Consider the following 16,665-nt stretch of genomic DNA (forward strand, 5'->3'; position numbering starts at 1 on the left):
CAATGGAAGCTTTAAAAGTCAGTGTGTGATTCTCTCCTTTTCTCCAACATGGACATAGACAATGTGCAGAGAGAGGTTTGCTCCTTCAGCCTGGGTCCTGGAGGAAGGACAACCTGAAGGCGGACCTCCAGCTGACACACTAAGGAACCTAGCACGGCGAAAAAACAAACTTCTGCTGTTCTAAGCTACGGAGACTTGGAGTTTGACAGCAGCAGAAACCAGTCCATCTTGACTGTTAGTGTTTGAATTCTATGCATGCCCTATAAACATGTTCACGAAGAGGAGCTAGCCAACACAATAAACAGGAACTTTTAAAAAATTGCTTAAGTGTATAAAATTCCAAGAGGCAGAAACCATTCTGAAAGTCTATTCATGGGAAATTTTTTAACTAAAATCTAAGTTTTAATGTGCAAATTACAAAAACCCAAGGCACTTCTTATGTGCAAACATACCCATAAGACTTCCAAATATTTGATAAGCTTGAATGTAACGCTTAGGAAATCCTTGCCAAATCCACTGGTTTATAGTCTAAGTCAAGATCAAGGAACAGAGACAGAGGGCTGGGCAAATAACTGAACGACAGCTTTGGCATTTTGCTAAAATGCACTATCTAGGTGTGACAGTCTCAAATCAAGGACTAAGAAGAAAAATTAAAAAGGGATAAAGATAACTACCAAGCAATTCCTTTTAACAGCCTTCTTTCCCACCTCCGTAATAACCATTTTGTGACAACGGCCTCAATTATCAGATTGAATAGAGTATTCTGTTTTACTTAAAAAACAACAACAACAAAAAAAAACCCTGAAATGTAAAAGAGTTATTACCAGAGTCTGTAAGGATGATTATTACCTCCTACTTTTGCATATACAGCCATCTATTGGCAGAATTATATCCAGCAGCACTGCCTATCACTGAGTCTAGGCAACTGGGTGAATCATGGTGGTAGGGAAGGGAAATAGATGGCCTTCAAGTTGAATAAACCCCCAGAGGAAGAGCTGGGGGGCCTCTCCTTCGGCTCTTTGGGCTCTGTGCTGGCAAACAGCTTCATGACTCAATAGAGGGCTCAGAAGCAGAGCAAACTCTGGTATATAAAACCCAGTGTGGAGAGGCACTGATACCATCTGAAGGAAAAACTAGAGTGGAAGGCTCAAGCAAAGAAGCAGCCCAAAAGCTGTGGTCAGGCTACTGATATTCAGCAAGAGAGCCCACTAAGAGCACCTTCCCGACATCCCCCAAGGGCATCTGGAGCACCCGGGCGCAGGGAATATACAGGGAGGGCAAGATGAACTTCCTGTCCTACAGGGAAGCACAGATGCAAAGCTAAACTTTAACAAACCAGGATGCTGCTTTTTTTTTTTTTTAAAGATTTTATTCCTTTATTTGTCAGAGAGAGAGAGAGCATGCACAAGCAGGCAGAGACAGAGAGAGAAGCAGGCTCCCTGCTGAGCAAGGAGCCTGATGTGGGACTCGATCCCAGAACCCTGGGATCATGACCTGAGCCGAAGACAGCGGCTTAACCGACTGAGCCACCCAGGCGTCCCCAGGCTGCTGCTTTAATGGAGGGATGTTCCAAGTGCTACCAAAGCACAGGAGAAGGAACTGCGACCTCAGTCGGCCTGCGGGTGGCCCTGGGTCAGGCAGCGAGAAAGGAGCCTGATGATATTCCACACTACCGAAACATCTGTCTTCACAGTTAACTACTCTGCAATCTTCACCAACGTTAACCAGATAATTCCTTCTTCACTTTTTTGACTCATTCTCTTAATGCCTTACTCATTTAATTTGTAAATGTGATCTTAAAATCACTGTTCCACCTAAATGTCCATAAACAGAAGACTAGTTACATGAATACACTATGAATCACCACGGAATAATTTAAAAAGACAAGGTAGATGTCTATGGACAGATACAGAGATATTATCACCTACTTTAGAATACACAGCCATCCACTGACAGCGCTGTCTGTCATGGAGTCCAGACAATTGGGTGAATTATGGCAGAGTGGCAGAGGGTTGGGGGTGGGGTGGGAGGGTGAGGGGTGTTGAGGGAGGGAGGCCATCAAGTTGAAAAGACCCCAGAGGAGAAAGCTGGAAGCCTCTACTTTGTGATAAATACAGCTGTTTATAGAATAATCCTTTTTTGTATAAACAAGAAAGGATATGCACATTCATTAAAAAACGCATCCTTCTTTCTCTTAAAATGTATATAGCTAACTGTTAAGATTCCTCTGAGAAGAGGAGCTGGACTGAAGAGATGAGAAGGCTCTTACGTTTCATTATATACCTTTTTGCACTTTGAATTTTTTTAAACCACATGCATATTTTACTCCTTTTTTTTAAAAAAAACATGGATTATCTGAGCAATGAGACTGTGTGCCCTTTACTTTCTTCTTTATAAACATTTTGTATTAAAAAGCAACACCCCATAAATATGATTTTAAAAATAATACTCTTCCTTTCCGTAGACGGGTATATGGAGACAGATGTTAAATGATTTGTGTAAGGCTCCGAATGTATCTTCATTATAACGAAAGAAAAGTCATCAACTTTCTGGGTTTTTACTTAGAATCCTGACTATATTTCAACAAGAACATGGTCGCTAAGGTCTGCTAATCAACATTCAACTGTGTGTTTGTTCTAAAGACATCATAAGCACCTCCAGACAATACAGACACACGGATGACAAAAGGGCAAATCACAGTGAACTCAAGTCATCTTGGGTTTGCTCTCAGCCCTAATTCTAAAAGGCTTCTTAAGTTAAAGGGTTTTTTGTTGCAGAGAAACAATGTAGGGCTGTTCTTGAATAGGGAACAGTTTAAAACAAGTCCTTCTGCTCCTAAAATCTTACTACAAATGGGTCTCTGGAAACACTGAAAAGAAAAGCGTTTTTATGCTACTTTTAAAGCAAACTGAAAAATAAAAAGTATAACTTTTTCCAAAGATGTGTTATAAAGAATTCAGAGTAGCATCCCGCTGCGTTAGCTGCTTCTTCCTTCACACTAACACTCCAGGATTAGTTTTTACAATAGGAAAGGGACGTGTTTAGCCACTTTAAATGCAGCTAAGCCTGCTTCACACTGAATCGTACTAGTGCTTTCTTTGCTGGTTCTGCATCCCACATACACCTCAAAAAACGTTTTAACACCAGGAAATGCAGTCTTTCTGCTGAGAGTAATAACCCCCAGTTTAGCTCATTACTGTCAAAAATGATGGTGCATTAGGGGCAATTAATGCTAATGACAGCTTCGAAAACCCATGTTTCCCCTGACAGCAAGTCCAATGTCAATGAATGCTATTACAGGCCTTCCACACCAAACCACCGTTACTGCACTCTGACCAATGTCAAGCATCTCTCAGGAGGGTAAACAGGACCTGCTGACCCGCTCTGAGGCTGTAAGTGTGATTATTACTGAAATTACAAAGTAACGTTGCATATGTGACAGAGGTCAGAACACACACACACATAAAGCTATAACATAATGAAGAAGGAGAGATTTTGTAAAGCTTACTTCATCACTGGGAAGGAAAAGGACAGCAATGGCCTCAGTTGGGGCTTATCATTGTACGAATAATAGTTATTAGCCATTTCTGCTATTTTGCACTTAGATAATATTTCTAACAATCACAGAAACACTTGGACAAACACCAGATTTGAAGTTACAAAAAGCCAAGCTGTCACAGTAACCAAGACAGCACAGTATTGGTATAGGGATAAAAATACAGGTTAATGGACTACAACTGCGGGGTGCCTGGGTGGCTCAGTGGGTTAAGCCTCTGCCTTCAGCTCAGGTCATGATCTCAGGGTCCTGGGATCAAGTCCCGCATCAGGCTCTCTGCTCAGCAGGGGCCCTGCTTCCCCCATCTCTCTGCCTGCCTCTCTGCCTACTTGTGATCTGTCAAATAAATAAATAAAATCTTAAAAAAATTTTTTTTAAAAATGGACTACAGCTGGGGCATCTGGGTGGCTCAGTGGGTTAAAGCCTCTGCCTTCGGCTCGGGTCGTGATCCCAGGGTCCTGGGATCGAGCCCCACGTCGGGCTCTCTGTTCAGCAGGGGAGCTTGTTTCCTCCACTCCCTCTCTCTGCCTGCCTCTCTGCCTCCTTGTGATCTCTGTCTGTCAAATAAATAAATAAACATTTATAAAAAAAAAAAATGGACTACAACTGCAAGCCTAGAAATTAACCCTTGCCTTTATGGTCGACTGATTTTTGATGCCAAGACAATTCAATAGGGAAAGAATGATCTTCAACAAAAGCTGCTGGGATTTCCACATACATACGAAGGAAGTTAGACCCCGCCCAGTTAGACCCTGCCCTTACCACATACAAAAACTCAAAATCAATTAGGAACCTAATATGAGAGCTAAAGCTGTAAGAGGAGTAAATCTTCACAACCTTGGATTAGGCATTGGTTTCTTAGATGTGGCACTTAAACCAGAAGCAATGAAAGAGAAATAAAGAAACTGAACCTCGTCAAAATTAAAACAAATCATGTATCTGATAAGAGACCTGTATCCAGAATATATTAGCTCAATAACATAAAAAGACAAACAACATAACAAAAAGAGAAAATAAGAGGTATACAGATTAGAAAGGAAGAAATAAAAAGAAAAAAATTTTTAATGGGCAAAAGATATACAAAGATATACAAATGACCAATAAGCATATGAAAAGATGCTCAATATCATTAGCCATCAGGGAAATCCAAATCAAAATTTCAAATCAGAAACCACTTCCTACCCACATATGATGGCCAGGATGAAAAGAAAAATAACAAGTGTTGGTTAGGATGTAGAGAAACTGAAGCTCTTATATATTACTAGTAGAAATGTAAAATGGTGCAAGTTCTTTGCAAAACAGTTTGTCAGTTTCTCGAAAAGTTAAACACAGAGTTTATCATATAACCTACCATTCCACTGCTCGGCACACATCTCATAAAACCGAAAACAGAAGTCCTAACAAAAATGTGTACGTGAATGTTCATAGCAGCATTATGTATAATTGCCAAAAAAGTGGAAAAACTCCAAATGTCCATCAACTGATGAACTGATAAAATGCTACACCTACACACTGGAATATTACTTGGCCATAAAAGGAATAAAGTACTCATATAGGCTACAACATGAATTAACATGAAAAGTATCATGCTAATTAAAAAGGCCAGACACAAAATGCCACATATTATATGATACCATTTATATGAGATGTCCCAAATAGGCAAATCATAGAGACAAAAAGTAGAGTAGTAATTGTCAGTACTGGAAAGAGGCTATATTGCTATAGAATAAGGAATGTCTAGTACAGACATGGGATTGTTTTCTGGGTGATAAATGTGTTCTGGAATTTGATAGTGGTGATGGTTGCAAAACTCTGCAAATTTTCTAAAAAAACCATTGGGGCCCCAGGTGGCTCAATTGGTTAAGTGGTCGACTCTTGGTTTCAGCTCAGGTCATGATCTCAGGGAGGTGGGTTTGAGACCCATGTCGGGCTTGGAGTTCAGCACAGAGTCTCCTTGAGATTCTCTCTCCCATAACCTCTGCCCCTTAGCCTGTGTGCACATGCGTGCTCTCTCTCCCTCTCTCTAAAATAAATAAATCTTTAAAGAAAATATATACTAAAAACACTGAATTATATATACTTTAATGGGTATATGAATTATATTTTCAATAAAGATGTTATTTAAAAAAAAAAAAACAAACCCAAGATATTTTATCTAGGATATAAAGCTCACCCTTCAAAGATGAATTACCATAGTTCTAGCAGCCCAGGAATGTAGGTAAACGTCTTTATACCACTCCATCCTTTTCTTCTAAAATGGTCTGAGATGGAGACTAAGCACTGAGAAAATAAGGTTTGGTCTCCACTCACAGGGAGTTCCCAGTCCAATGAAAAAGCAACACACATAAGCAAGCAATGGTAATACAAATCAATAAGAACAGTTACTGACAGGATATAAGATACTATAGCAACAAAAATAAACTTGAAGTATGTTGAAACCCTAAATATAAATATAGGGGGAAAAAACCTTAAAAACCGTTAGAAAAAAATATTGGAGATTATCTTTATCGCCTTGGAGTAGCAGAGGGCTTTTTAAAAACACAAAACGCATAAACAACCTAGGCAAAACATTTTTAAATTAGGCTTCATTGAAAATAACTTCTGTGCATCAAAAGATGCCATAAACCAATACCGAGGGAAGATATCTGATGCTTTTAACTAAGGGTCAGTTTCCAGAACATCAACAGCCTCCAAAATTCAGTAACAAAAAGACTAACAAACCCAAAGAAAAACAGACAAACGCAGACAACAGTTCACAGAAAAGGAAAACTAAAAGGCCAATAAATACAAGGAAAAAAATGTTCAATCTCATTAGTAACCAAGGAAAAACATAAAAACAAGACATCATTATGGAGTGCCCAGCTGGCTCAGTTGGTGAAACGTGGGATTCTTGATCTCAGGGTCATGAGTTCAAGCCCCACATTAGGGTCAGCCATTACTAAAAAATAAAACTTAAAAAGAAAAAATAGACACCACTTCACATCCATCAATTTATCAAAAATTCGTAATACCAAACAGTGGTAAGAATATGAAGAGAAGAGCAATTTGGCAATACCTAATAAAGCTGGAAGCTAAATGCAACCTATGATCCCACAACTACACTCCAGACAAACAAAATGCACATAAGGAAACATGGGCTAAGATGTTCACAGTCACACTGTTTGTAATAGTGGAAATCTAAATGTCCACCAACAGGAAAATGAATTAATAAAAATCTGATTCATTCATAAAAGGAAGACAATTTCATGACAATTATCCATAGAATGCATACAGTTCTAGCTCTACAGGCATAAATGGGGCTGTCATAAAATTAATATTGAATGACAACAAGCAAACTGCAAAAGGATGCATACAACATAATAAATTTGAGAAGATGCAAATCAATGCATTATATTGTTTAAAAATATGTATATGTGTAACAGAAATAAAGAAATATCTTACAAAGAGGTGGGGGTGTAGAATAAATATACCGAAATGTTGGGATATGAAGGAGATGAATGGCTGGTAGGTACATGAGGATTCATTAAACTCTTTTCTGTATATTTGAAACGGTCCATACTAAAAAAATAAAACCTAAAATTCTATGGGAGCACAGATGAAGGAGTCTGAACATTTGAACCAGTACACATTTGAACACACACTGGAACCAGACCTTCCAGGATGAGTAGCTGAACGTATGAGCAACAGAGGGGAAGAGCCTTTCTTATGGAGGGAAGAAGAGTTGAGATCCAAAGATCCAAAGATCTGCACATCAAGCATATCTGAGGGTCAGTACGCAGTCAACAGCAGCTGGCACTGAGATGAGGGTGGGCCCACACATCCACATCATGTCCACACATGTGCACATGGCTCGCGGAGGACCTTTAAACCATTCTCAGGAGTGTATACCTCACAGGCGATAGGGAACCAAAGAAATGTTTAACCCAGGGAACAATGTGATTTTATCATCCTAGTGGCTCTTAAGGAAAATTAAATGGAAGGGGCAGAAACTGAAGTCAGTGGAAATACAGTTGATTCTTGAACAATGGTAGGGGGTGGAGAGCCAACTCCCACGCAGTACAGCTGAAAATCCATGTGTAACTTTCGACTCCCCCAAACCTTAACTACTGATGGCCTACTGTTGACCAGGAGTCTTACGGATAACATAGCTGATAAACATTTATTTTGTATATTATACATATCGTATACTATATTCTTACAATAAAGCTAAACATAAGAAAATGTCATTAAGAGGGGCACCTGGTTGGCTTAGTCAGTTAAGCATCTGCCTTCAGCTCAGGTCCTAATCCCATGGTCCTAGGACTGAGCCCCGTATCAGGCTTCTTGCTCAGTGAGGAGCCTGTTTTTCTGTCTCCCTATGCCGCCCCCCTCATTCCCCAACTCCGCTCCTGCTCTCTCTCTCAAATACATAAAATCTTAAAAAAAAAAAAAAGAAGAAGAAGAAGTTTTGTAACTTTTTACAGTTAAAAAAAAAAAGTGTCCTACAGGTATGGCACTTAAACTAGATATGCTGTCATTAAGACTGTAAAGGTAGGGGCACCTGGGTAGCTCAATCGTTAAGCGTCTGCCTTCTGCTCAGGTCATGATCACAAAGTCCTGAGATCAATCCCTGCTCAGCAGGAAGCCCACTCCTCCCTCTCCCACTCCCCCTGCTTATATGCCCTCTCTCGCTCATTCTCTCTCTCTGTGTCAAATAAATAAATAAAAATCTTAAAAAAAAAAAAGACTGTATAGGTAGAAAGAAGAAAAGATTTCCGGAAAAAAAATTTAAAAAAGAAAAAATGAAAGAAAGGAATGTCTGCCTTTTAATGTGTTTGGTTGCAAATAAGGACCCTTAATGAGGGAAGCTAAAATTCATAGAATCTAGATTTTAAAGTTTTAAGGTGCACACTACAATAGTTTTCACCCAAATTTTGTGTTAGTGGATGGACTAGGATCAGATGTCTCATGCCCAAAAAGGTCAGACATGAGGGAGAGAAAAGGCAGAGATGAGAGTTCCAGAAAATATCTTCCTTTCCGACAAACTTTAAATATAAGTGTTTAATCTACCTACTTTAAGTAATGCCCCACTTTTGAAAAGGTCAAACTTTTCAGCTGCCTTGTCCTTTCAAGTGTCATTGGAGCCAACCTGAGGAGCTTTCTAAAGGTCAAATCTGGGATAATGTGAGCAACAAAATAAATGATGATAGTAAAGGATCATAACCTACAGAGTGAAATAAACCTCCATAAGCCCAAAATGTTATAAATAATTGAATAAATAAATAAATGAAGACAGGGTTGGGAGAGGGATAGCTTTTCCTTACAGCAGAATTCTAATTAATAAATGTAGAAAGAATGAAAGAGAAAATCACCTTTTGGCAGTCAACCTATTAACAATAGTTGCAGGCAAGATCATCAGGATATTTGCAGACTCAATTACAAAGCAGAAAACAGCAACTTTATAGAGAGAAACCTAGCAGGCACCACCTTAATCAAGTGATCATGGTTAACATTTACACCAGCAATGAGACATATCAACATCATGTACTTCCTAAGAAGATGCACTGAGAGGGACAAAGCATCACTTTTGGAGTTTTCTTGCAAAAAAACACATGGCCTGAGTTTAATTTTGAGGAAACTCAAAACCCAAAGTGAGGGACATTCTACAAGCTAAACAGAGAGTACTTCTAAAGTGTCAAGGTCATGAAAGAAACTATACTATAACTTAGAGGAGGTGAAAGGGACATAAGACCCTAAGTTGAATCCCAGATTAGAATAGGGACACTGGTAGGATAACTAGTGAAATTTGAATTAAAGTCTATAGATTAGTTAGTAGCATGCATCACGTTAATTTCCTGGGTCTGATAATTACATAACAGTTATATAAGACATTAATATTTGGGGGAGCTGGGTAAAGGGCATTCTTGATACTACTTTACTTGGTTAAGTCCATTCCCACAAAGCAACAGATAAATGAGGTATAGTTTTCCATCCTTAAAACCTAAAAACTCAGGGCGCCTCATGGCTCAGTTGGTTAAGCCTCTGCCTTCAGCTCAGGTCATGGTCTCCGGGTCCCGGGATTGAGTCCTACGCCAGGCTCTCTGCTCAGTAGGGAGTCTGCTCCCTCTGTACGCTCACTCTTTCTATCTCGCTCTCAAAAATAAATAAATGAAGAATCTTTTTAAAAAGTTTAAAAACATATGTTAAAAAAAAAACCCAAAAACTTCATTACTTCACACGGAAATTCTACATACCGTTTTTGCAACTTAAGATCAAAATTATTTCAAAATGAAAAAAATGAAAAAGTTTTATTAAAGAAAGAAAAACGAGGGGTGACTGGCTGACTCAGTTGCTGGAGCGTGTGACTCCTGATCGCAGGGTCATGAGTTTGAGCCCCATGCTGGGCACAGGATTTACTTAAAAAAATAAAGACTAAAATAAACTTTTAAAAAAGAAAAAAAAAAAAGTGAGTGGTAAATGACACCTGAATAGCGAAGAAGAAAGAGTTCTCCCAAAGAGTATGTATTTAACTATTCAGGAGAGGCACAGGACCACTCCAAGTTTCCCTCACCCAACAGAATGCACAAGAATTAAGAGATACAGCAAAGACACAGCAAAAGCACTGAGAAAGGACAGCTGAAGGGAGTGACGCCATACAAAGGCCAGAGCTGGAGCTGCACACAGCCCTGCAGCCTCCAGGCAGGCTGCCTATTCACCAGAGCGTGCTAACCAAACTCATACTGGGCAGGGAACCCACCCAAGCACAGGCTGGATGACCTTGGACAAGTTACTCCACCCCTATGAGCCTCTTCTGTGCAGTGAAGATGGCTTCATCTGTGTCTTAGGGTTGTAGTAACTAGGCTTCTCATTCATAGGCCTTCAGTAAAGGGTTCATACTGATGATTCTAATTAAGAATAAGAAATGGCTGGGGCGCCTGGGTGGCTCAGTGGGTTAAGCCTCTGCCTTCGGCTCAGCTCATGGTCTCAGGGTCCTGGGATCGAGCCCCACACTGGGCGCTCTGCTCTGCATGGAGCCTGCTTCCCCCTCTCTCTCTGCCTACCTCTCTGCCTACTTATGGTCTCTCTCTGTCAAATAAATAGAGGAATAAAAAGATGGTTAAATCATATCCCATAGTTTAAGAAAGTAGAAAAACATGTAATTCATCTTAAATAAACTTCTACGGAAAAGGGTAAAATGAAAGCCACAATGCCTGAAGGGGTATACTCCAATTAGCTAGGAAAACCACTAATGTGAAATTCCTCACTCCCCAAGCATCTGATAAATGAGGGGTAGTTTGCCATCCTTAGAACCACTTTGGATCTTTGGATCTTCAACACAACTAGCGTTAGCTAAATATCTGAAACACAATTCATTATGAAACTTAACTGATTTTCGGGCAACCCTCTCGGGTCCCCTCCTTCCTCAGGAGCGTTGTACTATCTCTTTGGTATCACTCCATAAACTTGTGCTGCCCACCCCCCCCCCAAAAAAAGAAAGAAACTTACTGATTTTCTTTTGTATTTTACCCAGAGAGCCTCGTTACAGTATGTCCCTGGGTGCTTTTCATCACCTAATTAGCATCAGGCACTTTTCTAAATCTATCAAGACTAACCACACAAAATATCATAATAAGAATACTTATGTCTCAGTGAAATTATAGGTGATTTTTATTTTTTTCTACCTCCTACATTTTATGTGAGATACTAAATCATACCAGAAAATGAATAATTTACAAATAAAACTCACTATGATCAAGTTCTTGGTGAAGTGTAGTTTAAACTTACCCTTCTCTTAACATATTCACATTAACTTGGCTGTAAAATGAAGTCAATATACCAGACGATAAATCCTGTGTGCCTACTTGGTCATTTCCTTGGATTTAATGGGGATGACAAGAAAAGCACTTACCTCGACACTATTTGCAATGTAACGGTTGTCACCTTCAACTTTGACAGAGAAGTCATAATAACCACTGGAAAATTTGACATTCATGAAGTTTAGTTCAAAAACATCCCTGTTAAGAATGACAGCGGGGTTAGCAAGAACTCACATAGCAAAGACATGAATGTAACAAATGGGCCGCACGTGGCCCTCCTTGAGATAAGCCAGCATTACGCCACGTCTTCTCCTTTAAACTTCCCACCCAGTTGGGCCACCTTCTGCTCAATCACAGATTATGGTGTGGGCGAAACTTCAGAGAGATCTAAAATGACCTCCTCCTTCTAGTCTCTGAAGTCTTCTTTCCTTTGTTTCCTCCTCTCCACTCCTAAAACCCCACCCCCTCGGGTAGACTGCCACAATTACATGCAAAACAGTCTACAGTATGATCCCTATTATGTTTAAAAAAGAGACAGCGAGAGAGTAGAAATGTTCAAAAAGGTTGGTGCAGAGCAGTATAATTGCAGGCAATTTTTTATATTACTTCCACTTTTCTGTGTTTTGTGAATTTCCTAAAAATGACATGTCTTACTTTTATGAAAATATCAATAACTTTTCTTTTAAAGGGGGGGAAGGTAGAGAATTAACTCCAACTACATAGCAAAATCCCAAATGTCTTTTACCATTCCACTCATCATTCCTAAAAATGATTTTGCTTTTTAATTTGACATATTGTCTGTTTATCTTTATCATTGTCTAAGAAATGAATATTCTTGGGGCACCTGGCTGGCTCAGTCAGTAGAGCATGCGACAATTTTTTTTTTTTTTTAGCATGTGACTCTTGACCCTCTGGGGTTCAAGCCCCTTATTGCACCTAAAGCTTACTTAAAATAAAAAATAAATAAAAGAAATGGATATTCTCTCTAAAACTCAGAGTTCCCAGTCTTAGCTTACCAATTTAACACTTAACAAGATCTCATATAAAAATTGATCCTTAATTCTTTTAAAATTTCCTTAACAATATGCAACCATTAAAAATAAGACTAAAGGGGCACCTTGGTGGCTCTGTCGGTTAAAGGTCTGCCTTTGGCTCAGGTCAGGTCATGACCCTGGGATCCTGGGATCCCTGGGTCAGGCCCTGTCGTTGGGCTCCCTCTCTGTACTCATCGCCTGCGGCACACCCCCCTCCCCTGCTGCGCAACCCCTCCTCCACCCCGTTCCCACCCATTCTAATCTCTCTCTCTCTCAAATAAATAAATATTTTTTAAAAATATTTTTTAAAAAATAAGACTGAAGAAGATTTAATCCTATGGGGGAAATAATCATGAGACATTGTTATAGATAAAGCATAATCCTAATTCAATTAAAAATATATTTATTTGCATAGAAAAAGGGTTGACAAAAAAAGACAAAATGTGAACAGGAGTTATTTCTAGGTGGTAGAACTATCAGTGATTTATATTTTATTTTTGGGATTTTCTGTATTTCTCCTACAATAAATATATATTACTCATATATCAAGAAAAAACAGTATCAAATTTAAAACTTGCTACTTACATCACAATGACAAGACAGAGACAACTAGAAATAGATATGGAAGGAAACATTAAAACTAAAACAAAATTCTTTTAGCTTTATTTTTTGTTGTTGTTGTTGTTTGTTTTTTAGTGATCTCTACACCCAATTTGCGGCTTGAACTCACAACCCTGAAATTAAGATTCCTATGCTCTACCAATTATGTCAGCCAGGTGCCCCTCTTCTAGCTTTAAAAAAATCCTTTTCTTAAATAACTAAACATTAGGAAGTCAAATTTACCTAAGCAAAGTTTAGGTAAATTTGATTTGGGGGTATTTCATAATATCCATATTAATTCGTGTTATATTGGCTGCAGGCAAAACAAGTCTATCGGTACCCTTCAAAAATAAGTTCAAGACTTACCCGACAGGGGTAAAAGATGTCTTCTGGAGGACAGTGGCTCTGGAAGCAACAGATTTAGCATGTTCTAGTTTAACAGTGGCCTGAGTCAGAGGCTGAGACAGAACATTGGTGACCTGCAACTAGAAATAAATTTTAAAATTATCTGTAGCAACAAAGGCCAAAGGAGTAAAAAATTTTGTTTCTGGGGAGATTTATCCACAGGGAGCCAGCTCTGCAGGGGAAGAGACACTTCATTTCAAGACATCTGCACTGACTCTGGTCTACGATCTATCAGAAATCAGACACAAAATACAAGGAGATTGGTAATGGGATAGATTATAGAATGTTAGAGGTAGGGGGGGATCTTAAAAGATGATCTCGTCCAACACTCATTCTTCAGACGGGGATGGGCACTTTACACACAACCTCCTTTATCAATCATCTGAGATAGATAATCTCTACTTTACAGATGAAGAAACTGAGGCCACATGGCCAGTTCAGTTGGTCTAGGACTCAAACCGCAGCCCATCTAGCTACAAAGCCAGTACTACTACTTTGCTCTCCTAGCTGCCCCCTCCTAACTTACGGTGAACTATGTTAATCAGATGATTTCTCACCCCAGCCTTCGCTGAGGGGGTGTGAGTACAGGCAAGGAGAGGAGAGGCAATTCTGAAAGAGAAGGCACTTCCTCAGGAGAATATTTAAAGAGGCCACCAAAGTAGAACTGATGGAACTGTCCTGCGTGGAACCCCAATGTTTAGACATAAATAGAACGCTAAGTTCTTATGAAGATGTTAGCTTATCACTGATTTCCAAACATCAAAATATGCCTCATTTGAGATGAAAACTCCAAGCTCATTCAAGATCTGTGCATTTCCTCTGTTCAGAGTCACCATAAAAAAGCAGTCTCTGCTTCCTGCTGAGCGAGAGGGAGGGACATGCTATGAAGAGGCAGAAAGACAAACTGCCAACAACAGGAGGAAGAGACCTGGTGTTAACAACTCTAAGCACCAGAATTACAGAGGAATTTAAAAAGTGGTCTTTAAATAATGTATTTAGAAAGTTCTGGTACTGGAAAATGCCTTTTAGAAGCAAGACTCCTCTATACATTTAGTGTTACAACCCCAGAAATACAATTTTCTTGCATTTAATTTCTCAAAAGAATGACGATAAAAAATCTTCCAGGAAAAAAAAAAAACTTTTCTGGATTTTTTTGAAGAGTTCTGTGACTAGTTCATCCACGGGTCATATCCCCAATTCCAGGCTAAGGGAAATGAGCCTTGCTCTACTTTTAATGGGTATGTCCTCGGTTGGGGCAGGAAGATGGTTACAATTAGATGTCCACCAGTCCTTAGATTTCTGAGCCTTCCACTGGAAAAAGGTCAGGGCCACACAGTTTGGACACGGAAGTCATACCCGAAGGATAGCCTGCTCGTAAGTGTCGGAAGGAGAGCCCTCAGGCACAACCACAACTGGCACGTGATAGCGGTTCTGAGAGAGCGCAGCGGCAGCAGAGGCCACGCTGAAGGCTTCTGAGAGTGACTCAAAGTTCTTCTTGCTGAAGATGGCATTCATGAGTTGGATGACCTGATCCTGAAAGAAAAGGGGAAATGCAACTTGAGATCGTCCTCTGGCAGGAAGGTGGTCATCTTGACCAAAACCCTGAAAAGATTGATATTATCAATGTTTTCCAAATGAGGAAAATGAGGTTAAAAGGTTAAGTAACTCCTACAAGTTATAACAGGAAAAGAAAAAACGGAAAAAAAAAAAAAAAAGCAAGACCAAAATTCACGTGTAAGTCTGTCTCCTCCCAGAAGAAAATATATTCTTTCCTAATTCCTCTTACCCTCCCACCTAACTTCCCTCCCGACCACCCTCTGAGCAGTACACTGGAGTTAACTTTGAATTCACAAGACCAAACCTTATAGCCAAAATGTACATTAGAAAGAAACTAAAATAACTTTCCATTAAGAACTAATGGGCTGTTTCGAGAAGAAAACTAAAAGCAGTTTTTTAAAAAAGTGGAAGCTAAAAGGCATTATTAAAATTCTGGAGGTTGTTTGCTTAAGAGGAAACATTTTCCACTTCAATCAGTTTTGTTTTTTAAAACCTCCAATCTAACAAAAGAGCTCCCTTGTTCCCGACAGTGTTATTCACAGTCGACATGAAATAATTTTCTTTAATTGTACCAATTACATTTTTCCATCACTAAGCTGTTGACATGTTAAAATGGGTGACTATTCACCAGAATGGTTATGTCAAAAGCAGTGACAGCAAAATTACTCCATCCAAATACCTGGTTAGCAGAAGCTTGGGAATAAAGCAAGAAAAAGCGTAAGTTGTATATGTAGAATATCACCAACTCATCTACCGTGCTGTGTATAGGAGAGTTCCTAAATGATTTGTACTGTAAGACCCACATTCCTGTACTCCACCCATCATAGAAATTAAGAGAGTACGGCATCTCCAGATCTTCTATACTCAGGATGAACCAAAGACAAGAGAAGAATGCTAATACATGAATAAATTATTAGGTCATATCCTCCAGAGAAAATAGAAAATCAATTCAAATTACCCAAGACAGATCATTAATTACTATTTACTTGAAGAAACTCAGCACAAAACTCAAAATGCATGAAAGAAATCAAAGTTCTAACTTGGAACCCAAATATCTCCTCCTAAAATTAAAACAGCAGCTTGTCTTTTAAATCCTTTAGCTCAAGGGTTGGTAGTCTTCTCACAAACAAAGGGTACAAAGAGGGTCCGGCTCAAAAAGACTTCCCACACACATTCCAACCAAAGGTTCTTTCAGGTTAATGAGCTCCTCTTGGGGGGGGGCCCACAAAGAAAAGAAAAAAAGAACTAAGTCTTGGTAATGTCTGGTAGACACACATGCCTCTCAGATAACTAGATCAATCAGCAAAGATTAATTAAGATTTAGCCACTGCCAAAGATGAGGTGGAAGGGAGAACAGGGCACCTCTCAAGGAGGAGGGTTTGCCTGGGCCACCGACGTGGAAATCACTCAAGAAACAAGCAGTAAGGAGTACCAGAAGAGAGAGAGGTGAAACTAGTGTAATCAAGTGGCCTTCTTGTCACCACCTCATGACATATCTTCCCCAATTTAAAGCAAATGTAACAAGGCTGGAGATCTACTACCCAACATGTGGGAAAGAGAGAGCCTGCAGCATGGGGAGACTTGGTTTAGGGGCATCGCTACTACCTATTATCTGTGTGTCCCCACATGTGTCACGCTGCCATTCTACAGAGGGACCAAGTCTGAAAGAGCATATTACTCAGATTTCCTATGGCGATCAAATGAGCCACACATAAAA

General features: G+C 39.5%; 1 protein-coding gene across 2 annotated transcripts in view; it reads right to left on the minus strand.

Annotated features, from left to right (window-relative positions):
- RPN2 (ribophorin II) overlaps nucleotides 1–16,665 on the minus strand; it is a 56,205-nt gene that overhangs the window by 16,968 nt on the left and 22,572 nt on the right. For both annotated transcript variants that reach the window (XM_080812707.1, XM_080812706.1), the window contains exons 7-9: nucleotides 14,748–14,924; nucleotides 13,353–13,471; nucleotides 11,445–11,550 (exon numbers count right to left, since the gene is read on the minus strand). In XM_080812707.1, the coding sequence (XP_080668833.1) occupies nucleotides 11,445–11,550; nucleotides 13,353–13,471; nucleotides 14,748–14,924 (402 nt within the window). The remainder of the gene's footprint in view (nucleotides 1–11,444; nucleotides 11,551–13,352; nucleotides 13,472–14,747; nucleotides 14,925–16,665) is intronic.

This window comes from Martes martes (genome assembly GCF_963455335.1).
Source record: "Martes martes genome assembly, chromosome: 9".
In the NCBI taxonomy this organism is placed as follows: Eukaryota; Metazoa; Chordata; class Mammalia; order Carnivora; family Mustelidae; genus Martes; species Martes martes.